General features: G+C 45.1%; 1 protein-coding gene across 1 annotated transcript in view; it reads right to left on the bottom strand.

The window, feature by feature from the left end:
• The window catches only part of CACNA1B (calcium voltage-gated channel subunit alpha1 B), a 484,205-nt gene that overhangs the window by 67,039 nt on the left and 389,372 nt on the right, over positions 1-27,794 (bottom strand). The window contains exons 28-37 of the mRNA XM_039506170.1: positions 26,509-26,605; positions 24,336-24,496; positions 22,642-22,779; positions 21,541-21,742; positions 20,642-20,806; positions 19,211-19,321; positions 18,987-19,070; positions 6,568-6,684; positions 1,442-1,507; positions 697-788 (exon numbers count right to left, since the gene is read on the bottom strand). Coding sequence (XP_039362104.1) covers positions 697-788; positions 1,442-1,507; positions 6,568-6,684; positions 18,987-19,070; positions 19,211-19,321; positions 20,642-20,806; positions 21,541-21,742; positions 22,642-22,779; positions 24,336-24,496; positions 26,509-26,605 — 1,233 coding nt within the window. The remainder of the gene's footprint in view (positions 1-696; positions 789-1,441; positions 1,508-6,567; positions 6,685-18,986; positions 19,071-19,210; positions 19,322-20,641; positions 20,807-21,540; positions 21,743-22,641; positions 22,780-24,335; positions 24,497-26,508; positions 26,606-27,794) is intronic.

Below are 27,794 nucleotides of genomic sequence, written 5' to 3'. Positions count from 1 at the left end.
ACTCCATTAATCAAGATCCTTAGCAGGATATCCAGTTACAAGCATTACATCATCAGAATAAAGTTTCATTGGCTGACCAAAGCCTGAGCCCCTGACATTGGTGCTAGAGGCTTGTGGAAGCAGTAGCCTTATGCAAAAATTAACCATTTCTTGTGCATAACATATAGCACACACAGCTGTAAGTGAAATATACACAATACAAGGTGAAGCTACCAAATACTGAGGGTTGTTTTTTCTCCTTTTGTTAGAACCACAGAAAAGGCAACAGACGGCTGAAAATATTGCTACAATTCACTTAAAAGTGGATTCCTTTTCCAACGCAAATGAGCACAAGTGGAAATGGATTCATTCTGAACCACAAGTAGCTTTGAAATATCAAATTTCAAGTTGCTCATGATGCAAAAATAACCATTAAGTTGAATCTCTCAAAAGAGCAAACTCTGAGTGGCATAAACTCACATGAAATGAAACAGCAATTTGTGTGCAACGTCTGGCAGATACATTTCCAGCTGATGTGTACAGCTCTAACCAGGAGGAACACAAAATGGAGGAAGGTATGCTTCACTACAAAACTGCTGTGCTTGGAGGACTTCTATAACTCAAATAACCTCAGCAATTAAACTGGCACATGAAGACAGAAACTTATTTATTACTCATGTGGAAAACCTAAAAGTTCGTAGATTTTCTTTTATTTACCTGAACAATAGCATCAGGGCTTGCAAGAAAGTTCTGAAGTTGTTGTGTCGATTAATTGAGGTATCATCATCTAGTGCAATGTTTCCAAATACCTGCAAAAGAAAACAAAAGCAATCAGGACCAAATGCAGCCTGGAGTAAGCTCCCCCGGGAATCTCTGGTCGCAAGTCAGCAGTGATGCAGGAGAGCAGCACAGTTGGCATAAGTGGGCATAAAGCAGATGTTAGAGAGGGTGGTAATGTAACTTGCATCGAGTTGACATTCAGCAGATGTGCAAAATGGGTGTATCATACTGTGGAGTCAGGGGTGGAGCAGGAAAGGCGTCAAACAGAAGAGAAGATGGCCTGGATGCATATCAAGCTGGCTGTCCCCAAAACTGATGGAGCCAATTCAGCTTTCGCATATGCAGGTGTAACTTTCATTGATTCCAATCAGAGTTACTTCCGCTTAACACCAGCGCTGCACTGGATCCCCGGGGAATATCAGAGGGGAAAAACACTCATTTTGGACACCCCGGGCCCGATCTGTGAGTGCGTCTGAGCGCTGTTTGGCACAGGACCTTGGGGTGGGGGGCAAAGGTGGCTTTATGCCTTCTCTGCACCTCTCCTATTCTGGAGCCTGGGGAGCTCTTCACCTTACTCTGTAACAGGCCCACTGCTGGAGGCAGGCTGCAGCAATAGCATGTCTAATGCTCCGCGTCAGCACGGCAAATCTTAGATTTTTAGATATTGAAGCCAAAACGTTACCTGCATGCCGATAATGGCATAGATGAAGAAGAGCATCGCAATGAGGAGACACACATAAGGCAAGGCCTGTAGAAAAACCAACAGGGTCAGCATTAACAAAACAGGGCCACAGACTAGCCAACAGTCTTTGTTCATTACTGGTTAGCCCGGTGCTTCTTCATGCTGAGTGTGGTTCGGATGAGAGCACTAGCAAGAGAAACCGGAGCGACTGTGGCACAAAGGAGACCTTCAGAAGCAACAGCGGCTCCAGGGACCAGCGCTCCAAGCGTGTGCCTGGGGCGGCAAGCGGCCTGGTGGTCCCTGAGAGGGTGGCAGTCATGCCGCCTTCGGCGGCACGCCTGCGGGAGGTTCGCCGGTCCCACGGATTCAGCGGCAATTCGACAGTGGGTACGCCAAAGCCACAGGACCGGCAGATCTCCTGCAGGCATGCCGCCGAATCCGCGGGACGGGGACCTCCCGCAGGCACGCCGCCGAAGGCAGCCTGCCTGCCGTGCTTGGGGCAGCAAAAAAGCTAGAGCCGCCCCTGTTCAGAAGATACATTGCTGGCAGCAGGTCTTGCCTTATTACAAACCATTAGGATTTTTTGATAGAGTTAGTTTCCCCCACTGCTATATCCTTGTGAGTAGACAGAACCTACCCAGAGAGGAAGCAGTACCAGACTGCGTGGTGCGTACGTTAGCATAGAAATGACATACCTTGGCAGTTCTCAGGCAAAGTTACACAATGATAAAATAGCTATTTCTAAAAAAAAATTTAAAAAAAACATTCTCTGAGAAATATACAGCTACAAAGAAGCAAGCATTGGTTTTAGTTGGGCAGAAAGTTACACTGGCGGGAAAAAGAAAAGTTTCCGAGTTTTCATGATAAATCATTAAGGGCTAGACTCTGACTTGGCCTAGATGCCCATGCTGAGAGTTAGTACGAACCCAATCTGTGCAGGTCACCAGGACCTTGCATCTGGGTGAGCAGGAGCGATGTGCCTGCTCGCTCCTCCCCCTGGAGCAGACGGGAGGGGAGGAGAATGGCCGGAGCTGCATCTCCTCCATAGGACAGCTAGCCCAGCTGAACCAGCAGGGTGTGGGGGAAGAGAGACGCTGATACCCGGGAACTGTGGGTGCTCAGGATCAGGCTTTTTGCTCCCTTGTGCCTATGTTTCCACCCATGTAAAAATGGGGACAATAATATTGTTATTCTGAGGGCTGGGCACTCAGACCACCTCACTGGAGCTGCGGGGCATGATGATCCATTCAAGCTAAATGAGGGAACAATCAAATGCCCCTTTCTTTAGCGATAGCTGAAACAAGGGAAAACCATCGCCCAAGGCCGGACCGCATGCAGTCCTGGGCCATGCAGCACAAGGAGTTTCCTGGGATTCGGATAACAGATGCAGAGGTAGGGGACTGATTTGATTGCAGCCATGGGTAAGAGAGAGAGAGGAGCAGGAGAAACACCTCAGAAGCATGGAGAAGGCAGCAAGGGAGCCTGACAGACTGCCGGGGAAGCACTTGTGGTGTGACCCTGGGAAAGAGCTGAGAGAGAGCCCTTTTGGGCTGAGTGCTGGCTAGAAAGAGGCTTGGAAACTGCAAGCAAAGAACCTGTCTCCTGCTGTTTGATTCCTACTGCATTCCTGGAAACAGGACTTGGGACATTCCTTGCAAGTAAACAGGATCATACCAATGAATAGACCTGACTCCATCGTCGATTTCTCCTCCCAACAGAAACCATCTGCAAGACCCCGAAAATCAGTAAACCACTTGGGCCAAAGTGGATAACAATCCTTATCTGCCTCAGGATGGAGTGGTGAGGACATGTTCATTCATGTCTGCAGTGCTTATTGAGTCCCTCAGATGGAAGTTGCTACAGAAGTGCAGTGTATTATCAGCAGGCAGTGGACACACACTTCAGTTTCCAGGTCAAATCAATCAGTCTCTGATAGGGTCATATATTAAGCAGAGTGCAGTTTCTCCATACAAGGCCATCTCTGTGGATGAGGGGAAAGCCGTGGATGTGTTATTCCTTGACTTTAGCAAAGTTTTTGATACGGTCTCCCACAGTATTCTTGCCAGCAAGTGAAAGAAGTATGGGCTGGATGAATGGACTATAAAGTGGATAGAAAGCTGGGTAGATCGTCGGGCTCAACAGGTAGTGATCAACGGCTCCATGTCTAGTTGGCAGCTGGTATCAAACAGAGTGCCCCAAGGGTCGGTCCTGGGGCGGGTTTTGTTCAATATCTTCATTAATGATCTGGAGGATGGCGTGGACTACACTCTCAGCAAGTTTGCAGATGACACTAAACTAGGAGGAGTGGTAGATACGCTGGAGAGTAGGGACAGGATACAGAGGGACCTAGACAAATTAGAGGATTGGGCCAAAAGAAACCTGATGAGGTTCAACAAGTACAAGTGCTGAGTCCTGCACTTAGGACAGAAGAATCCCACGCACTGCTACAGACTAGGGACCGAGTGGCTAGGCAGCAGTTCTGCAGAAAAGGACTTAGGGGTTACAGTGGACGAGAAGCTGAATATGAGTCAACAGTGTGCCCTTGTTGCCAAGAAGGCTAACCGCATTTTGGGCTGTATAAGTAGGAGCATTGCCAGCAGATCGAGGGACGTGATCATTCCCCTCTATTTGACATTGGTGAGTCCTCATCTGGAGTAGTGTGTCCAGTTTTGGGCCCCACACTACAAGAAGGATGCAGAAAAATCAGGAAGAGTCCAGCGGAGGGCAACAAAAATGATTAGGGGGCTGGAGCACATGACTTATGAGGAGAGGCTGAGGGAACTGGGCTTGTTTAGTCTGCAGAAGAGAAGAATGAGGGGGGATTTGATAGCTGCTTTCAACTACCTGAAAGGGGGTTCCAAAGAGGATGGATCTAGACTGTTCTCAGTCATGGCAGATGACAGACCAAGGAGCAATGGTCTCAAGTTGCAGTGGGGGGCGGGGGTTAGGTTGGATATTAGGAAACACTATTTCACGAGGAGGGTGGTGAAGCACTGGAATGGGTTACCTAGGGAGGTGGTGGAATCTCCATCCTTAGATGTTTTTAAGGTCAGGCTTGACAAAGCCCTGGCTGGGATGATTTAGTTGGGGATTGGTCCTGCTTTGAGCAGGGGGTTGGACTAGGTGACCTCCTGAGGTCCCTTCCAACCCTGATATTCTATGATTCTCTTGCCCCTCAAATTTTTTGGATGATCTGACTTTGGCCTGTATCATTACAGATGTTACTAGCGATCTTGTGACTATCCGGCTCTCTTAGAAGTCCAGCCAGAGTATTTGGCTCATGCAGCTGCAGCTCTCTCTTAAGACCAGGCCAGGTGACTTGCTCAAGATCTGGGTGACTTGCTCTGTCTGTGGCAGAGGTTGATCCAGACCCAGTGTCTCCTGAGTCCCACTCTTGTATTTTAACTACAAGCCCACCCCTTCCACCATTCTGTGGGCACTGGTTTATTTCGGAGGAGGCACATTCTCAGTCCAAGGGTGGGAGATGTTCTTGGGTAGTTTTAAACTGGCTGCTGTAGCTGTGATAGACTAAAACCCTCCCCACCCAGCCCATGGATTGAATCCTTAAGGAAAGTGCTATCAAACAAACGCCATGGGGTGTTTATTTTAACGCAGAACAGCCATAGCAATAGACTCTTTAATTACACGGCCTGACATCTAGGTGAGGGCGGAAATGTTGAAGGCGTATTTGAAACCACCAGCTTGCCTGCCCCACGGTCTCTCCAAGGACTTTAAATACAATCTCCTTGTAATGAATTCAAGTTCCAGTTCTCCAAGCTGCAGCCTGCACAGCACACTGCTGCCTTCCTTCTCACAAGGAGCCTAGTGACACTATCCCCATCTCCATCCTCTGACACCTCCCCGTTTATTTCAAAACCTTGTTTTTAAATCCCACAGAGGGGCTCGCTCCAGCCTCCCCTCATAACCCTTCTCTTGCTCTCAGGTCCTCTCAACAATCCTTTCGCACCTCCCCTAGCCATCTAGCAATGCCATATCCCCTTCCCCCTCTCTTGCTACTTTTGGAGGAAGTTTCTGCTACCGGGAACATCCTGCCTCGCTGACTCCACATCACGTTCCAAACCACAGTTGAAAACATGCTCCCTCTGGACTTCACTTTCCCTTTGCAGTTATTTCTGGATTAACTCTGTAAGGCGTTTGCAGGCGGGCAGTTTGCATGGAAGGCCCTAGACAAAATAAACCTGTACTATTGTTCTCAGGAGAGCTCCTGCAGCAAAAACTTCCATGCAATGATCTAAAGCGGCAGCCGTAAGACCTCAAGCTAGAGGGAAGCTATATACACAGTAGAAAGCCTGAAAGATGATACATAGACATACAGAGCAGTACATCGCACACTCTGCTGTAACTCAGTGGACGCACCTAAGTCAGGGTAGGGAAAAATGCAGTTAGCTGCATGTGGATGTGAGCTAATGGATAGGTCTGCACTTTGAGTCCTTGGCTAACAGGAGAATGTAAGCTCTTTGGGGCATCTTTTCCTTGTGTGTTCATACAGCACCTAGCACCATGAGGCTGGGGCATCTACCACAGTAGAAACAATCAGTAATAAAATATGCTAAATATTATTATTGCAGATGGTCTGGTGACTACACTGAGACATCCCTATAGAATTTAGGAGAAAATGATAGTCTTCCTAGTCTACAGAATTTAATTACAGCCCTTCTACAGAATTAAAATCCAAACAAGCACCACTCATTCTCTACCTTCAATAGGTTTTGGAAAGCCCTACTAAATATCTGTAGACCCCTGCTGTTTTCGCCACTGTTACATTCTAGAAGAGGTTTTGCAGCAGATAGAGCAGGAGACTGGAACGTTGCACTCCTGCTCTTTATTTCTTGGTCTGCAACTGGGGCTGATTTTCCAAGGTGTTGAGCGCCAGCAGGATCCACTGTTGTCAGATGTTAGGGGTACTTAGTGCTTCTGAAAATCAGACCAAGGAGGACCTTTGTCAAGTTAATTACCCATTTTACAGAAAGGTTATCCGAGAATGGCCTTCTAGGGATGCTGAAAAGCTTAGCTCTTTAGTATTTGAGATCCTCATCTGGAAGATGCTACAGAAGTGCAAAGCATTAGCTGGTCCCGCTCGGCTCGCGAGCCCGGCTGCCACTCACCTTAAAAGACTGTACAAATGTCCAGAGCAGAATGCGGATGGTGTAACCCTGGCGAAGCAGTTTGATAAGTCTGGCTGCCCGGAAGAGCCGCAGGAAGCTGAGGTTGATGAAGTTGTCCTGTGGAAAGTAAAGGTTTTGTGTCCTTCAGAAATTAACGCGACTAGAAACCACAGCCCGCAAAAAAGAAATTAAAATTACCGGCTTCACGATCTAAGCAGCAAATCGGCCACCAGAAAACCTTCCAAAAGAAACATTCGTCAGTGCAGATCACTCCACATGCAGTAAGTCTGAGAAAACCCCTCTCTACAAAAGCCCCTCCCTCGGCTAGTGGGTAAATAATAAAAAGAAAAATGGCCCTCACACGCTTTTCTTTGGATTTCTTGGTTTCTTTATGCAAAGCAGGTTTCCCCAAGCCGTTACGGAAAGGCAATGGTGCAGTATTATTATTTGCTATTGAGTGGGACTGTTTTGAAGCCTTGGGTTTTATTTTTATTAGAGTGAATCCAACGTAAGCCAAGGGAGTCTATGACAGTGGGTACCATTAGCCTCTTCCATGACAAAGGAAGAGATCAGCCAATCCACTTTAAAGCACCCACCTTTTAGAAATATTTACACAACAGGTGATAGGACAGGAGCCTTGCTGACAAGCATTGCTGGGGCATGATCATTATCTTTAGAAGCTCGATCATTTGTAGACTAGAGTGAAAGGAGAGAAGGCTGAATGTTCAGCAGCAGGGGTTGCCCTTAGGAGCCTGCTGACTTATTAATGATTCATAAATATCCCTTTTAAGGTGGATCAAAGAAATGCCAGGGATTTTGATTTTGATTTGATTGTTTTGGTTGATTCTCCTCCTCCCTTCCATTTTCTTTTATTTGACAGAAAACAGCTCATCTAACGAGCTAATCTAGAGTGGGGTCTTTCCAAAGGAAAACATGCAAACCTTAAAATAGGAGGGCCAGGGGGAATCTAAGTAGATTAAAAAAAAAAGCCCCCCAGCCTGCGCTGATTCCAAATGTCATGAATGTGAAACTTTAACCACAGGAATTAATTTGACGAGGTTAACTACATAAAATCCCACCTAGTATTAAGCGATGGAGGGGGTGACACAATCATAAGGAGGCCTTGTAGCTAAAGATGAATCATTATAGTCTTCCCCTTGTTCCATCCCCTCCCCCCCATCATCTTTTACCACAAGATACCTGCTCAGATTAAAGTGACTGAAAGCTCTCGTTAATTTGGGTGCATAGCTCATGCTGAGTTTTTAGGCGCTTATTTTATCAATTAACTTATTTAAATGCCAGCTCAGCAATTGGGCCGGTGGTGCTGCATTCCACCGAGACCATCGACTGGTTCCCGGAATCAGTTTCAGACATGCACTTGGTTTGTGTTTAAAAGGCAAGCAGCTCAGAGTTAGGCATATACTGTATGTCAGACTCAATCCTAAAATAAAGAGAAAAGAGAAAAGCACAGAGATGTTCAATGAAAGAGCAGACAACACAGAGCTATTTCTGGTCCACAACGGAAGGCAGCTCATGGCAGGCAAAACGCAAGCAAGGATTCTCCTGGGCTCATCAAGGTTAGCAAAACAGAGCAGAGGATTCAAAGATTATTTCTTAAAACTACACTTTTCTCTAGGTTGTTGCTCCTTCATGAAATACCTAGCAGAGCTCAGCTCAGCTTTAAAGGCCATCTATGGACAGGAGTCATATTCTGACTGTGGTTACACAGCAATGTAAATATATCCGAACGCCACTGATTTAATCTAGTCTTCAACCTAAACGCACGGTCTAAGATCTCGAGTGATCAGTTGCCTCTGTGTAGAGTGGGGGTACATATCACCACTGGAATTGGGGTGCCTGATCCAAAGCCCAATGAAGTCAATAGAAAGACTCCACCTTATTAGCAGGTGTTGGATCAGGCCATCTGACCACACAAGGTGCATGACTTTGGAGAATCAGGCCCTTAACTCCCATTGATACAATAAGTAGATATGGCGTGATATTTGGGCCAGATCCTGCACACACAAACACGCACACGACTACCTTCCTCCTATAAGTAGTTGTGTGCACATACAGTAAGTGTGAACAGGATCAGGCCCTGAGTTTATAAAACATTAGAAATGCATTTATACAGCATTCTCCCCTCCCCAGAATTATTACCGCATTTGCTTAGTAGTAAAAACGCTATAGTTTGTTTTGTCCAGACTCCAGTTAGAACTCCCTCATAATCACAGTCAGCTGATATGATGCTTAACATTTGTCTTGATCAAAGTCACGGTCAGCATTGCATTAGCTAACTCGATTTTTCACTCTACAGGAGAACCCAGGACAACTGTGTAATGGTAAGAATTGCTAAGATCTCTCTACGTGGACCTGGTCCAGGATCGGATCTTCAAATGGGCCTCAGGGAGTTAGGCACTCAACTCTCACTGAAATTTATTGCGACTTGGGTGGCTAACAACTTTCAGTTCTTTTTTTTTTTTTTTTTTTTTTAAAACAGACCCAGGCCCAACACCTGCTTTTCCAATACACCTGCCACCATTTCACAAATTGTAATAAAATGAACAGCCCAAAGGGGGATCACCAGAGACCCAGGAAAATCCTACTGTATCAACAGTTACGAAGCTTTTGAGGGACGGTTCTCCGTGCTATTCACTGGCTGGTAACATTACACACATACAACTGATACTCAAAGTGGTATTGCGTGTGTGTTACCCCCCAGGACACTGTGTAGAAAACCTGCCCCTCATTGGCAAGAGTGCCTCAGCAGTTATTAGAATTGCATGCAATTAAAGGGGAAACTCCACATTGCAATATTTTCTTGTGCTCAATTGTTTTTGCGTTGATTTTCCCTTCAATTAACTATGTGTGACACACGAATGTCATTCCCGTGGATTATTTGTTTCCTTCTTGCTATTCCCTTTTTTCTGTTGCACAGGTGCTGAAGGCTGACCAGGGTGACATTATTTCAAAGTATTAACTTTTGCCCATTCCCATGATATCATGTTATTTACCATATTTAAAAGCAGCAAAGTGACCACAAATATGGCATCCTGCTATTGTCCAAATCTGCTCCTGCAGCTACAGCATCATCTCGGCTTCATTTGCAGACAGCTAAACTGTTGGCAGTGTCAGCAGAGGCAGTAAAGATGCAGAAAAGCCAGCTGTATTTTATTCTGCTCTGGGTATTGGCAGCAAAATAACTGGCAAAGTTAATTCCAGAAGCTTTTATTTGAAATGGCAGTTGTGACGCCTTATGCCACAACTGAATTAATTCCCACGGACTATCATATCGATGTTCGTTACAGCTAACAGAATGATGAAATCAGTGAAAATTACATTAGTGTGCTTCATAAGCCTGTTTTTTTCTTTCAGCTAACTTATGCCAACACTGTCAAAACTGAATTTGGCCCAGAGATATAACAGAAAACAAATGGACTGTAGCTTTAGGGAATGTCTACTCCACTGTTAGAGGTGTGGCTGCAGCTCGGGTAGGCATACCTGCACTGACTTTAGCCTACCGTGGATCAATACAGCAGTGAAGATGCAATGGCTCAGGTCATGGCCTGGACCAGCAACCTGAGTACATTGCCAGGATTCTAGATGAGCTTGGACGGCCCATGCTGCTGTGTCTTCACTGCAGACACGCTAGCTGTCTTCCTTCAGAATAACGGTTTTTCCAAAGCCATTCACCGCATGTGCCAGGAATCTGGCCTTGAGGACAGAGGTCAGCCTTTGGGTCTTCAGTGCTGTGATTGGGATATCTCGGGGAGCCTTTACTGTGCTGTACGGGTGACAGTTGGGAACTAACATTTCAGCTACATCACTAAGAATGAGTGTGTGAACAGTCTGAAATGTGCAGAGAGAAGGGTATGGCCTTTCAAAATGCACATGGCTCTATTAACATTAAGGGGAAATGACCAGACCTTGGATTACGTGTTGGCTTCATTGAAGTCAATGGAGAACTCTCACTGAAGTCAAGAGGGCCAGGATTTCACCCTATCTATGTGTGTGTGTTCAGAGGTTCTGTCATTTCAGGCATGTTGTTTCCTGTGGCCCTGATCCTAGAAAGTGAATTCAAGGGGATTCCACAAGCATGTCAGGTTCAGCCCATGGACAATCAGGATCTCAACCATTAAGCTGCACCACGGGTAGTACCAAGGCCCATGTTCTTAAACATGGGTGACCAAGTTGTATGAGAATAAATTGTGCACTCGCGTGTTGTACATTCAGAACCTGCTTTTGCCCACACAAATTGGGTAGTGCAATCATGGCCTTATACCATCACTGCGGTAATCATTCAAGTTACAGTAAAGCACATCAAGATCGCGCCTTTCAGATTTCACCATGAAAATTCTAGAAAGGCATCATTTGACCTTTACATTGCTTTTTCTTCTCTATTGCTTCCCAGACGACGACTTCCTCCCACGACCCTGCATTAAATGGTTATGGAATGTGTGTGTTTGCAGTCTGCCATGGAGGCCAAAGCTAATTTAATCTCTGGAGAAAACCGCAACTGTGCAACAGAAAATCCAGATGGAAAACTGACACAGCTTAAAGAGATGCTGCCAGATAAAATGCATATAATTTTAATAAGCCCATTTCCTTAGCCGTGTTACTAATACCACCTGGGATTATTACAAATGGAATAGTTTTTAAACTGTATTTTTCACAATCTAAATGGCTTGCTTTTTGTATTTGCTCATCTTGGGCAAAGAAAACAGTCTATGCTCAGATTTCCTATAAGCCAATGGGAGTTAGGCACCTAACACTGATTGAGTTTCAATGGGATTTGGATTCCTAACTCCTTTCAGCCTTTTTTGCAACCCCAGCCTCATTTATTTTATTTAGAATGCTTCACTTTTGTCGCTAGTCACTGTCTTCTTCTAGATCTCACGTGGTGGCAAAATGGGAGCCGGTTGGCTTTGCAGTGGACGTTCAAAGCCAAACAAAGTGAATGTTTTCACTAACCTCTTTTTAATTCAATGAAATTAATTCTATATCAGCTTCACTAAAAATCTTTGCCTTTCAATCAAAGTTACACTGTGGATTTAAAGCACCTGGCATTTTCCTTTTAAATGGACCACTTCCTTTTTCACAAAGTCCAACAAATCTCAGTATAAAATAGTGGTTGCTTAGAACCTTAAATCTGATTCTATCACCTACAAAATAAAGATTTCCCAAGCCAAACAATCTTCCCTACTCCAGGTCATACGAAAGCAGGTATCTTTCTAACTCTTATTCAGTCTTCCATGAAAATAAAGCAAGTGTCAGTTTCCCCTTTATCGTTATCAAGAGAAACAACAAACAGCACAAAATGGGCTATTGGTAACTTTATGTGCCTCATGTCACCAATTAGCCAATGGGAAGAAGATGCACAAGAGAAGCCAGTTGTGAGGCACGCTGCAGACATACAGTGAGGCTTTCCACTAGTGCAATCGGAAATCTCATCAAAATGAAATAAAATTAAAAATAAAAATAATAATAAACCAAGAGAAAATAAAAGCAGAGAATTAAATAATTGTTTAAATTCAATGAAACCAACCGTTTCCTATATGTGATGTTTTCATGGATGAATATTTGCAAGATTATTTACAAATTATTTTTTGAGCAGCAGGTGCACAACATACAGACGGAGACATGGTTTTCGCATTGTATGTTGATTGGATGGCGTGATTCAGCAGGTAGGTAAGGAAAATAAAGAACAAAAACAGAAAACAAAAGAGAAAATGAGTAATCAGGACAAGCAAAAAACAGAAGCTCTGAAAATTTCATTGGAAAAAAATTGTTGGGTTTTGGTTTTTTCCCCCTTTTTTAATGGTAATTATACAAATTAAAGAAATGCTTCAAATCAAAATAGATTTTGAAACCCTAAAGGTAACACAGACAGTGTGGCAGTTATTTGCATTTCATTTTGTAATGCAAATTAGGAGACAGTTCACAAACACTTTTTATTCTACTTTTTTTGTATTTCCAGGCAGAAAACTAGATGTCAGTTTCATATAGGCTCACAGCACCTCCTGCAGGCATACTGCACTCAGAAGGACTGACCTGTCTTTAACTCCATCCAGTTTATTTAGGTTATTAAACCAGGGGAAAACTGACATACGTGTTTTTGCCTAAGGAAATAAAAAAAAAATCCACTGCATTCACAAAGTAAATTACATATAACATGACTACGAAATTAAAAAAAAGCAGTTAATCAACACATTTCTTTTCCTTTTATCTTTACTCTTCAGTGGTACAAAAGTGCTGATGCCGCACGGCTAGCCAGGTTAGCTGGTTGAGTTGGCTTGGAGAGTATGGAAAGTTGAGGGAGATTGGCCAAGCAGAAAACTGGACTCATTGCACCTATTTGCAAGCCAGATCTATCTCTTGCCCATCTCTAGCCACAGTTTGCCAGCGATCTCAGGGTTGCTCCCACAGCGGAGTCCTTCCCCTATGGAGAGTGGGAAGGAGTTCATTTTCCACCATGGGGACCCATGAACAGAAATTGTGCTGAGCTGAGAATGGCCAGGATGTCATCTGGGCAGGGGTCAGCAATGTGTCCGTACACAGCCACAAGCGTCCAGGGTAAAAATTTTGAAGTCCGAGGTAATTTTTCAAAAAATGGAATGATTGAATGACATAGTGACGGACATTGGGGGCGGTTAAGTACAGTAATTCTGTCAAGCGTCCATTGTGCAACATGGTGATGCCGACCCCGGCGTCAGGGCTCCTTTGTGTCCATGTTAAAACAACGATCTGTAACTTCAAGCTGATAACTAGTTAGGGCTGAGCACCCACGTGGGGGTTAACTAGTGGTGTCATAAAAACGTCCATACTGTTGTTTACATCCTGCTGAGAGTCTTGCCCAGAGGAAGGCCAGGCTATCAACAAAAGGGGCATTTCCTCCAATGAGGAAACTATACCCCTTGGACACCGATCTTTGGAAAATGACCCGAGAACAAAGTCCCTTCCCTTTCTCCGGCTCCTGCAGTTTGCATAACACCACAGCCTTGATCCCAGAAGCGCGTGCATAATGCACAAGGGTTGGTATGTTCCAGAGGATGCATGAATAGAGATGATATGTGAGTTCAAGTAAGGTTAAGCACTAGCTGCACTCTTCTATGCTGAGCCAAAATAAGTCTTAGTCCCTTTGCCACCCACACTCCTCTACACGCCAGAGCACGAGGGGCAGGAAAGGCGTTGGGCATGCACAAAGATTAAACACAACTGAAGGGATATGCCCTGAAGTATGCGCCTCAAATTTCTAATGAGGCGCCACACTGCCTGTGCCCCTCTTAAGATGTGTTCCAGCTCCTAGGTGGAGTTATTGGTGCCTGCCCGGCCGTGCTCTCGCTAAAGCAGGGCAAAATTCCCTCACATTCCTTGTTCTTTACACCATTTTTCACTTGGTAACATTTTCAAAAGCAGCTCAGTGATTAGGAGCCTAAGACTCATTGAAATTTAAAGGGACAAAGCTGCTTAGGCCCAGGTCCTCAAAGATCCTTACCTAACTCCTGCTGATTTCAGTGTTTGCTCAGAAGCGTAACAGAAGAGAGAGCTTGGATCAATTTCTGTACTGCACTTCCAGGAGATGGAGCACAGCTGGTGCAGCCAAGGGGGGAGAGGTCCAAGGGCAGGCTCCACATGCCCTCCGGATTTTGGGCTGTTGCAGGGGCCAAAACAGCCCTTGGTGTAAGGCAGGCAGCCCTAGGGCCTGCTCTAAGTTACAGCTGCCTGTGCCTGTACCAGGCGAGGTCAGAATGGCCATAGTGGTGTGTGCGGCAGCCTTGCCCCCGCCATGCCTGGGTTTGTGAAATGGGCCCATAGCAGAGGGCTGAATCCCGCCTCTTGGGTTCCACCCTGGGTATCACAGGCTTCTTTGGGGTTGGAGAAGGAGGAAAAGTTCCAGTGGAGCCGAGCCCCTGTTGCCTAGATTGCACACAGCAGGATGAAACTATAAAAGTACCATTCTGTTTGTGAATGACGCAGTGAAAACTAGAATTATTTATTGCTGTTAATGTCCTGTTCTAGATGTAATTTATGGAATGCCGTTTCCAAAAAAAAAAAGTATTACGCAATGATTTCATGAGATCTGTATGTCCCTGTCACCCTTAAGTGAGTTAAGCTCCTTTCTAACATCTCTTCAGCCAGCGTCGTGTGGTGCCGGAGAACTATTCGCCCCCTGATCCTGTCTGAAGTTTACAAAGAGATGTGCTTTGCTTAAAGGATTGTTCACCAGAGGCTACAAAGCTGTTCCGTAACGAGGAATATGTTACTATAGACAGTGACAAACTGGAGAGAGTTCAGAGGACAGCAACAAAGATGATAGAAACCCACTGAGGAAAAGGTTGAGACAAGTGAGTATATTCAGTTGAGAGGAAAGAAGAGTAAAAGGGAGACAAGCCAACTGTATACAAATACATGATTAAAAGAGAGCAAGGGTTAAAATAGGTTCATTAGTCAATGGATACGGAACAAGGGGTAATGGGCTGGAGCTGAAACGGGGCATTTAGGTTAAATGTTTGGAAAAGTTTGTAAGAACAGTTTTGCAACAGAACTCACAGCCAAGGAAAACTACAGAACCAGTGTAGCTGGAAATGTTCAGACACCCCTCTCGGAGGGGGAGCTAGATACAGTTAGTTACTCTTATACAAGGATCCCCTAAAATACAACTTGGGAGCATCCATGAAAAGTGTTACAGGTGCTTGGAAGTTTGGCTTTTTTGTAAATGACCATCTTCTGATGTAATTTACACCAGCCTTTAAACCATCCAAGTCTTTTGCCCTCCATACTTGATGGTTAAGCTTGAAGAAATTACAATACAATAAATGAGTAATGCAGGCCTGCATATTAAATCATTGGTCATCCCTAGCACGTTGTATTTTCAGAATTACTAAGGGCTTGTTTACATGAATATTTAGCTTGCAACAAGCTGAGGGGTGTATCTACCCTGCACTAGCCTGCCGACTGTCAGCATGAACCCTGCTGATGTGCATTAAGAGTTTGGTATTGTGCATTGATCTCATCCTATTGCAAACAGGACTAGATCAAAGCGCACTAATGAACTGTTAATGCGTGTCAGCAGGGTCCAAGGGGACAGTTAGTCTGCAGCAGGCTAGTGTGGGGTAGGATTCACACCTCAGCTTGCCATGAACTAAACGTTCACATAGACAAGCTCTAGATAAATCTGTTACAATTTGAGAGTGAAATGCACTATTTGTGCCGAGAGCTGCATGCATATTTACTCAGCTGTGTTATGATTATAGGAAGCTCTAAGGTCCATCTCATTGCCCGCTGAGGGTCAGACTCTGGCTGACCTCTCCATGGCGATGCGGGAGAAGAAAGGTGGGAGCATGGAGCTTTCCCCCCAGCACTTTTTCTGCAGAGCCAGGCAAAATTTCTATCTCTGCACTCTCCTGACAACAGATCCTGCTCCATCCTAGCAATGGCTGGAGTGCAAACTACCCCAAAATTGTGGGTGGGGGAGGTAAGAAGACTGACAATGACTCTGGGGTAAATTTCTCCTCCCCAAACAAATCACCACCCCCACACCAGCCAGTTGTGTGATAGCTGCTTCCAGGATCCTGGGATATTGCAGCTTTGCACCATGCAACATGGATCGGTAACAAAGGCACAATTGGCTCGATTCTGTAAATGAGTCCCTGGGACAGGACTTCTTAGAGTAAGGGGGAAAGGTCTGGGCTCTCAGTACACCCAGAAATATCTGAAAACATGTCTCTAGGGGCTAGTCTAGATGGCAAATTACATATGGCAAGCCAGGGTGGGAATATACAATGCACCAGTTTCCCGCGCAGTAACATCCTGCATGGAGGCTGCTACAGACCACTGAAAGTTGCAGAGTGCAGTTTGACATTCTCCAAGTAGTAACCAGGACATTCAGTGAGCTGGACAGGGGCTGTTACACTAGCAGGTGTGATGTAGATTCACACCCCAGCTTGCCGTGTAGTAACTTGCCATGGAGATGAGCCCTAGGAAGTGTACAAGGAAAAGTTACGGTGACGTACATTTTCAATATGCACGGCTAGAACAACACCAGCATGTGATGAAGACAAGCAGCTAAGATAAGAATAGTTCATAAACGGGGTAAAACCAGGTTCTCGGTATGGGGTCATTATTCTTCCTTGCCCTTTGAAGGGTCAAAATCCATGTGCATTTTATATAACAACCTGGTATGTGAATTGAGCCAGCTCTTTTCCAGACCCAAAGTCCAGAGTATGGTCAAGAGACCAGAGGCCTAGCAAGTAGTGATCAGCTAAGAGAAAGCTGCGGTAAACAAATAATCTTGTTTTCCTAAATTAAGACTAGTCAGCACATTGCCAGGTGTTGGAGCTAAGAACTAAATAACTGTGTCTTATTCAGAGTTGCAAATTGAACAAAGAATCCCTGTTCCTATTGTGTCAGTCTCTTCTGTAGGGAGACGTTCTTCCCACAGATCCAACCTTGAGTTTATGAAAAGTTGGCACATGTCACTATAAAATATGGCAGCCTTCCACCTCCTTTCCCAGGGACCAATGTCTTGCCTTAAGTCACACAGAAAACAATCTTTATTGCCATATACTTTCACTGTTTCTTTGCTTTAACCCCTAGGAATATACCTGTTGAACAATCAAAGGAGTTGCTCCATTCCTATGGACCCCAAATCAGAATTCAACATATATATTTTATACTAACAACCTTTTATCAAAGTATTAATTAAATGTTAACTTGCTAACTTAAGACCCTGGGCGGAGACATTATGTAACCTGTTAACCACTGGCTAATGTGCCATCTTGTCTTGCTGCAAAACCTGTCCTGGGATGTGGAACTGCCTATCCCATCACTTTCCCCCGCCCATGGAAAATCTATATTTTCTATTGTAATCAATTAACAAACAGTGTCTCTGAGCCTAATAAGCAAGATGACACTTCACCAGCGCTGTGTGTAATAAACCCCTATGCTTGATCTCTACACGGTGTAAATTTATGTCCTTCACCCTTATGAAAACATCCTATAGAATTTAATAGAAAGTAGGACATTTTTAAACAATCCTATAAAATTCCTTAGCAGTGATGGAAGTCTCTTACATTTTACAGCTCAGCTGGTAAGTTCTACAGAAATGATCTCATTCTCTACTATATTCTTCTAATATTAATTTCTATGGAAACCTTTTATGTAGATTTTAAAAAATGAACAATGACCCCAACATGGCTAAACTGAGGTTGCAGACAATGCTGTTGTTCTAACCCTCCTCCTTCCTCACCCCATCTGCTCCTTCACGGTTTGTCACCTTCACTCTTTTGTCCAATACAAAACATAGATTGAAAGCTCGAAGGGACAGAGAACAGCATCTTTACATAAGAGCGGCCATACTGGGTCAGACTAAAGGTCCATCTAAGCCCAGTATCCTGTCTGCCAACCGTGGCCAATGCCAGGTGCCCCAGAGGGAATGAACAGAACAGGTAATCATCAAATGATCCATCCCCTGTCACCCATTCCCCAGCCTCTGGCAAACAGAGGGTAGGGACACCATCCCTGCCCATCCTGGCTAATATCCATTGATGGACCTATCCTCCATGCAGGGCCGGCTCCAGGCACCAGCCCAGCAAGTAGATGCTTGGGGCGGCTAACGGAGAGGGGCGGCACATCCGGCTCTTCGGCGGCGGGTCCCTCACTTCCTGTCGGAGGGAAGGACCAGCCGCCAAATTGCCACCGAAGACTAGAGCAGCGGTGGTAGGGCTGCAGATTGCAATTGCGGCTTTTTTTTTTTTTTTTTTTTTTTGCTGCTTGGGACGGCAAAAACCCTGGAGCCGGCCCTGCCTCCAGGAACGTATCTAGTTCTTTTTTTAACCCTGTTATAGTCTTGGCCTTCACAACATCCTCTGGCAAGGAGTTCCACAGGTTGACTGTGCAGTGTGTGAAGAAATACATCCTTTTGTTTGTTCTAAACCTGCTGCCCATTAATTTCATTGGGTGACCCCTAGTTCTTGTGTTATGAGAAGGAGTAAATAACACTTCCTTATTTCCTCTGAGATGCTCCTAACACAGTGTGGGACACTACTAAACAGAAACAATTGTAATAACCCTCTTTGGGTTTCTTCTCCATTAAATTCTATAGGAATTTTCCATGAAGGGGTAAAAAAGGCTCAAGGTCAGGATCCTTTCATTAAACGAGAAAGAGACAGCATTTCCTAGCACATCTACTACCACTGCCGTTCTCATCAGAACTCCTTGTAAAATGGAGTCTTTAGCCAGACAGTGTGTTCGGCCTGGGGGAAAAACCAGAGCTAATGTGAACAGGCCCCCAAAGCCCAGCATCTCGTGAGGAGCCCGGGAGACAACTCCAGGCAATAGGTTGGTGGGAAGGAGATGTGATGCCTTGACAGGGCACAGTTTTGTGGGTTAACAAAGTGAATTTAGCAAACTGTACTTACCGCAATCTCTGTTACTAAAATATCAGTAATACTTCCCAAAACTGTTACAAAATCAAAGACGTTCCAGGCATCTCGGAAGTAATTCTGCAAAATAAAAACACAAGATAGGAAAATAAAATCCCTAAATTCAATTTGGGGTTGTTTTTTAATCTTTGTGTCATCTCACAGCATGAATGTATGATGAGAAGAGAAAGCAGCAGAAAGTAAATGAGAAAGGAACGTACCAGTACACCAAAGGCAATGATCTTCAGAACGCATTCCATTGAAAACATAGATGTAAACACAATATTCAGGCATTTCAACATTTCTTCATATGCGTCTGGAGCACCATAGAACTAAACCAAGAGGGAAGACAGGCTGTTACGGGAAGGCTTTTTATGCTGATGAAACAATGTCCATAATTGACTTGCCTGACTGTAGGACTCTTGATTGATTTAGGGCCAGATCCCGCTTTCACTTAAGGCCAGATCCCAGTCTATGCTATGGATCCTTTGTGCCATTCCAAAGGAACAACAGGGTTATGACACTATCTGAATGGGGCAGCTGAACATTCCCCTAGCACCGGAGAATCTTCTGCTGGTGTAGGACCTCCTCACAAGTAGCAGGTACACTGGAGGAGTGCTCAGAAGGTTAGAGTGTGCCCCGAATGCAGCTGCACCCAAGTGATCTCCAGCAACGTAACAGCCGCTGGGCTCATCTGAGGCAGCTCCAGCTTACGCCCGGGATCGGGGGAGATCATACATGCGATACAGACACCTCTGCCTCTCCCTTTTGGGTGCTGTGGTGAGTGAAGCCCAGCCAGACCCAAGGATTCTCCATTGGGTGCAAATCTGAGTAACTGTGTTGACTTGAGTTGTTCTGGATTTCAACCAGTGTAAACGAGAGTAAATCTGACCCTTAATTAGGAGTGACAGATTCAGTGGGGAACAACATATTATTAGAGAACTGAGTCCCAATTCCTCTACAACAGGCATAGGGGAGTGCAAGCAGAAGCAGTCTGAGCTTTCTGCCTTTGTATCTAAATCGTGGGCTAGGGAGCAGGGCCGCCCAGAGAATTCCGGGGGCCCGGGGTCTTCGGCGGCGGGGGGCCCCCGCTCAGGGGCGGCCCTTTCCCTGGGGGGCGGCATTTGGCTCCGGTTGAGCTCCCGCAGGCATGCCGGCGGCAGGTCGACCGGAGCCCGGGACGAGCGGACCTGCCGCAGGCATGACTGCGGCGGGTGCCGTGGTCCCGCGGCTCCGGTTGACCTGCCGCAGTCATGCCTGCGGGAGGTCCAGCCGAGCCGCGGGATGAGCGCGCCCTCCGCAGTCATGCCTGCGGCAGGTCCACTCGTCCCGGGCTCCGGTAGACCTGCCGCCGGCATGCCTGCGGGAGCTCAACCGGAGCCGCGGGGGCCCCTGCGGGACGCGGGGCCTGGGGCAAATTGCCCCTCTTGCCCCCCCCTCTGGGCGGCCCTGCTAGGGAGCTCAGTCCACGTCCAGGCAATCCTGTCTTCTTCAGTAAGGGCTGCCCAACCAACAGTCCTGCGGCCACACCAGTGACTAGGCAACATCAGAAGCTAACCTTACTCTGGAGTCTCAAGCACGGCCCTCCTATAGCAAATGCCACATTTCCTAGCCCACGTGAAGTCAGGAAGACCTAACAGCAGCTCACTAACCTTCATCATCAGCACAATAGTATTGAGGGCAATCATGACCATGATAAAATATTCAAAGGGAGGGGACACCACGAACTTCCACATCTTGTACTGGAAAGACTGCTTGTTTTGAGGCATGTAGCGGGTCAGTGGCCTGGCACTTATGGCGAAGTCTATGCAGGCCCTCTACAAAACAGGAACAAGGGGGGGAAAAAATCAAAATCGGCTGGGGTCATCCAATAGCCCATGTGTTCATATGAAACAGGTTATCTTTGAGAGCATGGGTGAGGTATTTTGGGGAGGATGGACTGAGTATGTTTGTCACATAGTGGCTGGGCACAGGACAATCAGCTGTTTGACGGCTGGTGGGAGGCACCTGGGGAGGGCAGAGAGCAGCAAAGGGTGGGCAGGCAGGTGGCCTTGGGGGAGGGGGCGGGAAGAGGCAGAGCGAGGGTGGGGCCTCGGGGTAGGGGCAGAGTGGAGCAGAGCCTTGGGGAGGAACGGGGTGGAGCACCCACCGAGAAAAATAAAAGTCAGCGCCTGTGCATACACAGAGCGCAAGTACTTAACACCATGTTCATCTGTAATAGGGAGGTGTGGTCCACAGAGACATGTCATTTTGTTTAGCTGCTCAGGTCAAGCTGTAGCATCATATTCAGAGCTGTGTGGTCGCCATGGGCCATACATCCATGCAAAGGATTACGGGGGCGGCAAATTGATTCTTTACATTTCATATTCAACACATCTTGCAATGTGGTCATTGATAACACAAAATGTAGGGGCTCCCTCCGTTAATAACTGCTGTAAAGTCCTTAGTGGTGGTGGGAAGAGTGGGATTTTGTTTGTAGCTAGGTAGTCTGAGCCAAAAAATGCCAACTCCCAGTGTGCAAGTGGTTGCTGAATTCGTAACACCTGGGTACCTCGTTTTTTTCTAGACTGCATTCCGACATCACTTTATCTCCTTGCTCCTGGAAGGTGATGATGATTAACGCCACAAATATATTCACAAAGAAGAAGGGGAAGACAACAAAGTACACCACGTAAAAGATGGACATTTCCATTCGATAACCAGGGCTGGGACCCTGCTCCTCATATGTAGCATCCACCGAATGCTTCAATACACTGTAATCAAATGCAGAGAGAGAAGAAAAGCAATTAAATTAAGTGCAGGGCAAAGTACCAGTGAGAGCTCCAGATTTACTTGGTATCAGAGGCTTCACTGTGGAGATTCTTCCTTACATGCATGGGATTAAACTCACTGCCACCTTTGCAACTGGGAAAAAACTTTCCTTACGGGCTAGTGGGCACCTTTTCTTTTTCCTCCATTTTGGAACAGGGGACCATTTGTTAGTGTCCCATCAACGTATTTGCCATGATCAATTTTCTGTGATTGCAAGGAGAAGGGATACTTTGGGGTCTGAATCCTTCCTCTCTTCTTCTATGCGTCAATATGGATGAAACAACAGAGGTGAAAGGACTGTGAATAATCTGCGATGCACACTGCCCTGAGAATACGTTGGCCACTGAGGTTTTCATTCATTATTTTATAGGCAGTGGGGCATGGGTGACAGGGGTTGCCTGCCACATGAAAAAGACTTCCAGGTTGCAGTAATGATAGGTTTGAGCCAAAAAGCCTGGAATGCTTTCTTCATGGGTCACAATGTTCCTTTCTCCTCCGAGCTCAAGGTCAGCAGCTTTTGTGAACCTCTTAATCTATTTCACACCAAAGAAAGCAGTGCAGATCTGAAGGCTAGGAGTGAGCAGACAATTATTTATCAAAAAGTGCCCAGGAAACACCACTGCACAACCTCATAGGAATGTGCAGAAAAATACACTCAAGTCCTGCCTAATCCTCTGCTTCGTTAAACATTTTCGTGAGGAAAACCAGAAGCCTGGCTGATAACGAATTCCCCATCCACTTTGCACAAGTCGTCGATTGTTTATCTGTCCCTGACAGCTACGAAGAGTTAGCATTACATCTCAATGAGGTAAATGGACCCGACAAACTCCACGTTACTTACGTTGGCCACCCTTCTCCTGTGGAGACAGTGAACAGCGTTAACAGAGCCCAGAGCACATTGTCATAGTGAAACTCATACTTTTTCCACTGCCTGGGCTGTGCCTCCACCTCACTCTTCTCATAATCCAGATACTGACCCCTAAAAAGAAGAGCAGAGGTTTGAAACAAGTGAGGTGACAAGGCTCAGCAGCAATTTATTACGGATGATTATCTTTATTACTTGTATTGCAGTAGCGTGTGGGAGCCCCAGTCTTGGATCGAGACCCCATTGTGCTAGGCACTGTACAAACATGGAACAAAAAGATGGTTCCTGCCCCAGGATTTTATAATCTAAATAAAAATGAAAAAAGCCAGAGAATTTTAATCTCTGCACAAGGTGCGGCAGAGACTTGAATCCACAACCTTGGGCATGGGAGGGGAGGACCATATCCCTAGGCCAGTCAGTTAGAGGTGAGAATTACGAAGGGCTTCTCCTCACTACCATGGTAAATCAGCCGCTGCTGCACTAATGCAGGGATGTCGATTTAGTGCGTCTGGTGCAGACGTGCTATGACGATGGGAGAGCGTTCTCCCGTCAACGTCATTACTCCACCTCAACGAGAGGCAGAAGCGATGTTGACAGGAGAACACTCTCCCACTCACATAGCGTGTTGTAGACACCACTTTAAGTCGACGTAAGTTACGTCTCCCGGGGGAGGAGGGTTCCACACCCCTGAGCAATGTAACATACGTCCACTTAAGTGTAGTGTAGACAAGCCCTAAAACAATACTTACAATTAAGAGGACACTGTCAATTACTTTAGGCTTGGAATAATCTGATCCATCACAAACTGTTACAATCTAGTGGAGAATGTCCTCTGGGTTCTAAATATCTGTTTGAAAATAAATCCACTCTTCAGCCAATGAGAAACTGAAAAATCAAACCCCAGAAATACAGCTGACGTGTGACCTCATCATATATTTGCTCTGCTGCTGGAAAGCTGGCAGCCAGAAGAGGAAATATACAGAGAGAGTAACCTACATATCACTGTTCCAAGCGCTGTCGCTGACATTACTGAAGACATTCCCAGATGATAGCAATCATCAAAGAAAGAAGCAAGCAAGGAGGAGCCATGCCGGCTTGTGGTGCATAGGAACAACATAAAAAACACTGTTAAATGGGAAAGGACAAATCAGGCTGGAAACACGGGTCTTCTGTCATATTAGTGCCAACAATGGCCCTTTAACTTCCTTTTCACTTCTTACTTATTAACTACAATGTTCAAATAAAAGAGCTTCAAGAAAAAAAAATCCATTTTGAAAATCAGAAAGGCAGCTAGCTAAATTAGCCACACAGACCTTGATCCTTCAAACACCTGAGCTTGTGCTCTACTTTAAGCACATGATTAGTTTGAATCAAGTCACTGCAATTGCTCAGACTTAAAATTACGTATTTGACTTTGCAGGATCAGAGTCTTAGATATTTAAACTATTAAAAACAAAGGGTAAAATTAATGTCTGGTATAACTCTGTTAAAGCAGCACTCTTATTCAATGGAGCCACGCTAGAATTAATTGAGCCCAGAATGATGAGACTAAGTCACACACAGTTAGGAGAGTTATCACCGCCAAGGGAACTCAGGAAGGGACCCAGGATTCTCCTCCTGCAAGTAATCCACTGCTGGCTTCCAGCATCCCCTGCCATCCTGCCAAGTACCTGCAGTCCTTTTCTAGCTCCTTGGACTCATCCGTGCAGTAGAAGAATTTGCCTTTGAAGAGTTGCACAGCAATGACAGCGAAAATGAACATGAAGAGCATGTAAACAATTAGGATATTGAGGACGTTCTTCAGGGAATTCACCACGCAGTCAAAGACAGCCTATAATGGTGGGGTGAAAAACAGGGGAAGAGGTGAGGAGACAGAGAGAGAGAGAGAGAGAGAGAGAGAGAGATCTCAGCATCTAAACAGGAACACGTGAAATTTTGGATCTGATACCTTTAACTTGCACATCAGATGTTTCAAATTCCTAGTTCTACTAATACCCATTTCCTGCCGTTCCATTCTTTTTCCTGGTTGCAAGAGTTTAAACCATGTGACTGAATTCTGTGATATTGCCAGTAAAAATGGCAAATATAATAACCGGTTGTCTATGTAAATATTAGTCCCGAGAAAATATTTGTATAGCTGAATTAATAAGTGAAAAATGTATATGTGACTAATCTATTCAATGACTGACAGGGAATAAACTTTGTCAAATAAATTACTCATTAAATATTATTTGAACTGTTTGAATGGTAAGAAAAATTATTTCATGATAAAATACCAAAATGCTTTGAATAAATAATTTGTAGCAAATAATTCAACCAGTGTTAACTATTAAATAATTTAGTTGGCAAATGTAGCTTGTGAACTGTCTGCAAACACTTTTTGAAAGTATTTGTTATATGGTATTAGTTGCCAAATAATTTCTGCAAACAGCTGTTGGCTTACAGCACGTTCATGAGCAGTTTGTGGTGATAATTCAATGTAAGGAATTCTGAGTGGGATTGGTTAGTTCTGTTTGGACACACCAGGCATATGGAATTGTTTTTCTGAATGTAACTCTTAGAATCATGTTTCTGGTGCAAGCACAATCCAGAAATTCCAAATTCACTTTCTGCAAATATTCTCTAATAATCCCCACAAAACACTCAGTTTCAGTGACCAGTAACTAGTTTCCAAGGAGCAAATGCAAAAGGGGTGTGAAGACAAGCAATATGAATTCAGTTTCTGATTCATATAAATATTTACTGACACTTTTTAGCAGTATTCAACCCGCTCTGGCCAATATAAGTTTGAAAATAAAGAATTTGTTTAATAAAAAGCCAGTGTTTCTTTGCATTCCAGAGCAGAAGAAAATTAACTCTGCAGATTTCAAGGGCCACAGAACAACACATTTAAATTTCCAATCAACTAGCCTTGGTCTCCTGCAGAGTTTTCAGGTGAATTTAGCATGTGTGAAAATTAAATTGGCTAAAATTGAAATGATCTGAACCTGAACCAGGGGGATTTGGATCAAACAGGACCCAGAGGAAAGCTAAAAAAATTGGGCTGATGTGGTTTCACAAAAGCAAAAGCTCTTTATGTTTTTGGCCCATCTCTAATGGAAAAGTTCCATACTGGTGAGTGCACAAAAACACTGTACAGCCATTATTTCCTGCACTGAGAGCCTACAATGCACATCTCTTTAATCCTGTAAATCCTCCCACCCCACAATTCCAGGGGCAGGATATTCTTGAACAGTTTTAAATCCATTCTTGAAAAGTAGTGAATAACTAAGCTCAGGCCACCAAATTCATTCAACTTGTGACTCGGGATTCCACAGATGTAAGGCTACTGATGCTAACCCTGCATTACACACTCCTCAATGAAGAGATGAACAGATTACAATTCCTCCTGACTCAGTGGAAGATTTCCACAGACAGAGCTGGGCGAAATGTGCAATGTTCATTGCGTACAAGTTGTGCAGTGAAAGTGAATGCTCCAGGAGTTACTTTTTGCACATCACAAAATTTCAAAAAACTGGGTTAAGTTTGTAGGTTGCGTTTTGGGTCGGTTTCCCCATCCCCAACCTTTATAAGGGCTATTGGTTATGCAACAGTCCACAACACTGTACGTGGCATTTGCTGTGAAACCAAAAGACCTTTTAACATTTAATAAAAATGTGCAAAACTATTAAATGGGGGGAGGGGTGTCTTTTTTATCTAAGTAAAACTGGCAAAAATTAAAATCAATTACAGTCAAATAACAGGTCTAGACATTACCCACTTTGAGTTTACACAAGAAATTTTGCCCACAGCCCAGCCTGCAAGTCCCCAACAAAGAAGAACTGATTCCTGTTTTTCGCCAACCTTTAACTTGGGCAGACGCTTGATAGTCTTCAGTGGTCTTAGGACGCGCAGGACTCGCAGTGACTTGATTGTGTTGATGTCTTTGCCTTTGCTTCCTCTGAAAGGGGAATGAAAGAACAACAAAAGGAAGGAGTTTGGTTCTAGAGGGGCTCATATAAAGGCCTGCAAATACCCAGATTTTTCAGATTTGGAGCCAAATCTTTCCCCTTGGATGCTCGCACGGGGAGTTACAGATGAGCATCCGCTTGCGAAGCGTAAAGCAATGTACAGAAGGGAAGCTGAGGGCAGAACTTGGCCCTGAGAAAGTTTAACTGCTGGTGCTCTCCATCCCGGCATCACTTCCCAGCTATTCACACCATGTCACCAGGCTCAGATTCCTCCCCTTCCTCTCACCAGTAGGAGAGCAGCAGCGGAGAGAAGCCAGAGCACATGAGCATAGCTGCAGCTACTGGTGGGAGAAGGGGGGAAAAGTCACATCTGCCCCACCCAAAACATTTGTGGCCTGTGTTACACACGTCACCGCCTCTTCCCACAAAGCCAGAAGGTTCGATGACACACCTCCCACCCAATTTGTCAGGGCAGCTCTCTTAACGGTCTGGAGATAATGTTTTCCTTAGTAAAACAGGCCGTGAATAGAAGGGATTGGACCTTTCGGTGAGTAGATGGACAGCACATCCTACCTGGGCAGAATAAGCTTTCCATTTCTGCATTCTGTACAGCCATACTATCGCTCTCAGGTCTCTTTTAGAGGACCATGCTGCCAAGACCATGCTGAGCCATGTAATACGCAGACATATTACATGCCTGAAACAATAACCGTGTAATTTTTCAGGCCATGCATGAAGAGGTTGGAGGCCACTTCTCTTTTATGAAAACCATATGTGAAAGGTTAACCATTTATGCAAACAATACTGTTCATTTAGCTACCATTGAGGGAAAAGGGGGGGGGTTGATGGGGAGATAGAGTTCCTTCCCTAACCCACCCCCAAAATAAAAAAGTAGGGCTTTTTCTGAAGAGATGCAGCTAGGCCTTTTGTCAATCTGCTAGTACAACAATGCAGTTCACCTTCATTTAGTATGGTGTGAGAATGAGATGGAAGACTGTTGATGGAGCTGAACTTGACTACAGGCATGGGTTTAAGGGCTGATTGAGACATAAACTTGCACTGAAATAACAAAAGGTGTGAATGAACACTGCTTTGAGCAGGCTCCCTGGCTCCACTCTGCTCCCCCCACATTCAGCTTCCCTTAATGGTGGGAGGGATAGCTCAATGGTTTGAGCATTG

This window comes from Mauremys reevesii, linkage group 19 (genome assembly GCF_016161935.1).
Source record: "Mauremys reevesii isolate NIE-2019 linkage group 19, ASM1616193v1, whole genome shotgun sequence".
NCBI lineage: Eukaryota > Metazoa > Chordata > Testudines > Geoemydidae > Mauremys > Mauremys reevesii.
Note: the sequence above shows the minus strand (reverse complement) of the source record. Positions and strands in the feature narration are given on the sequence as shown.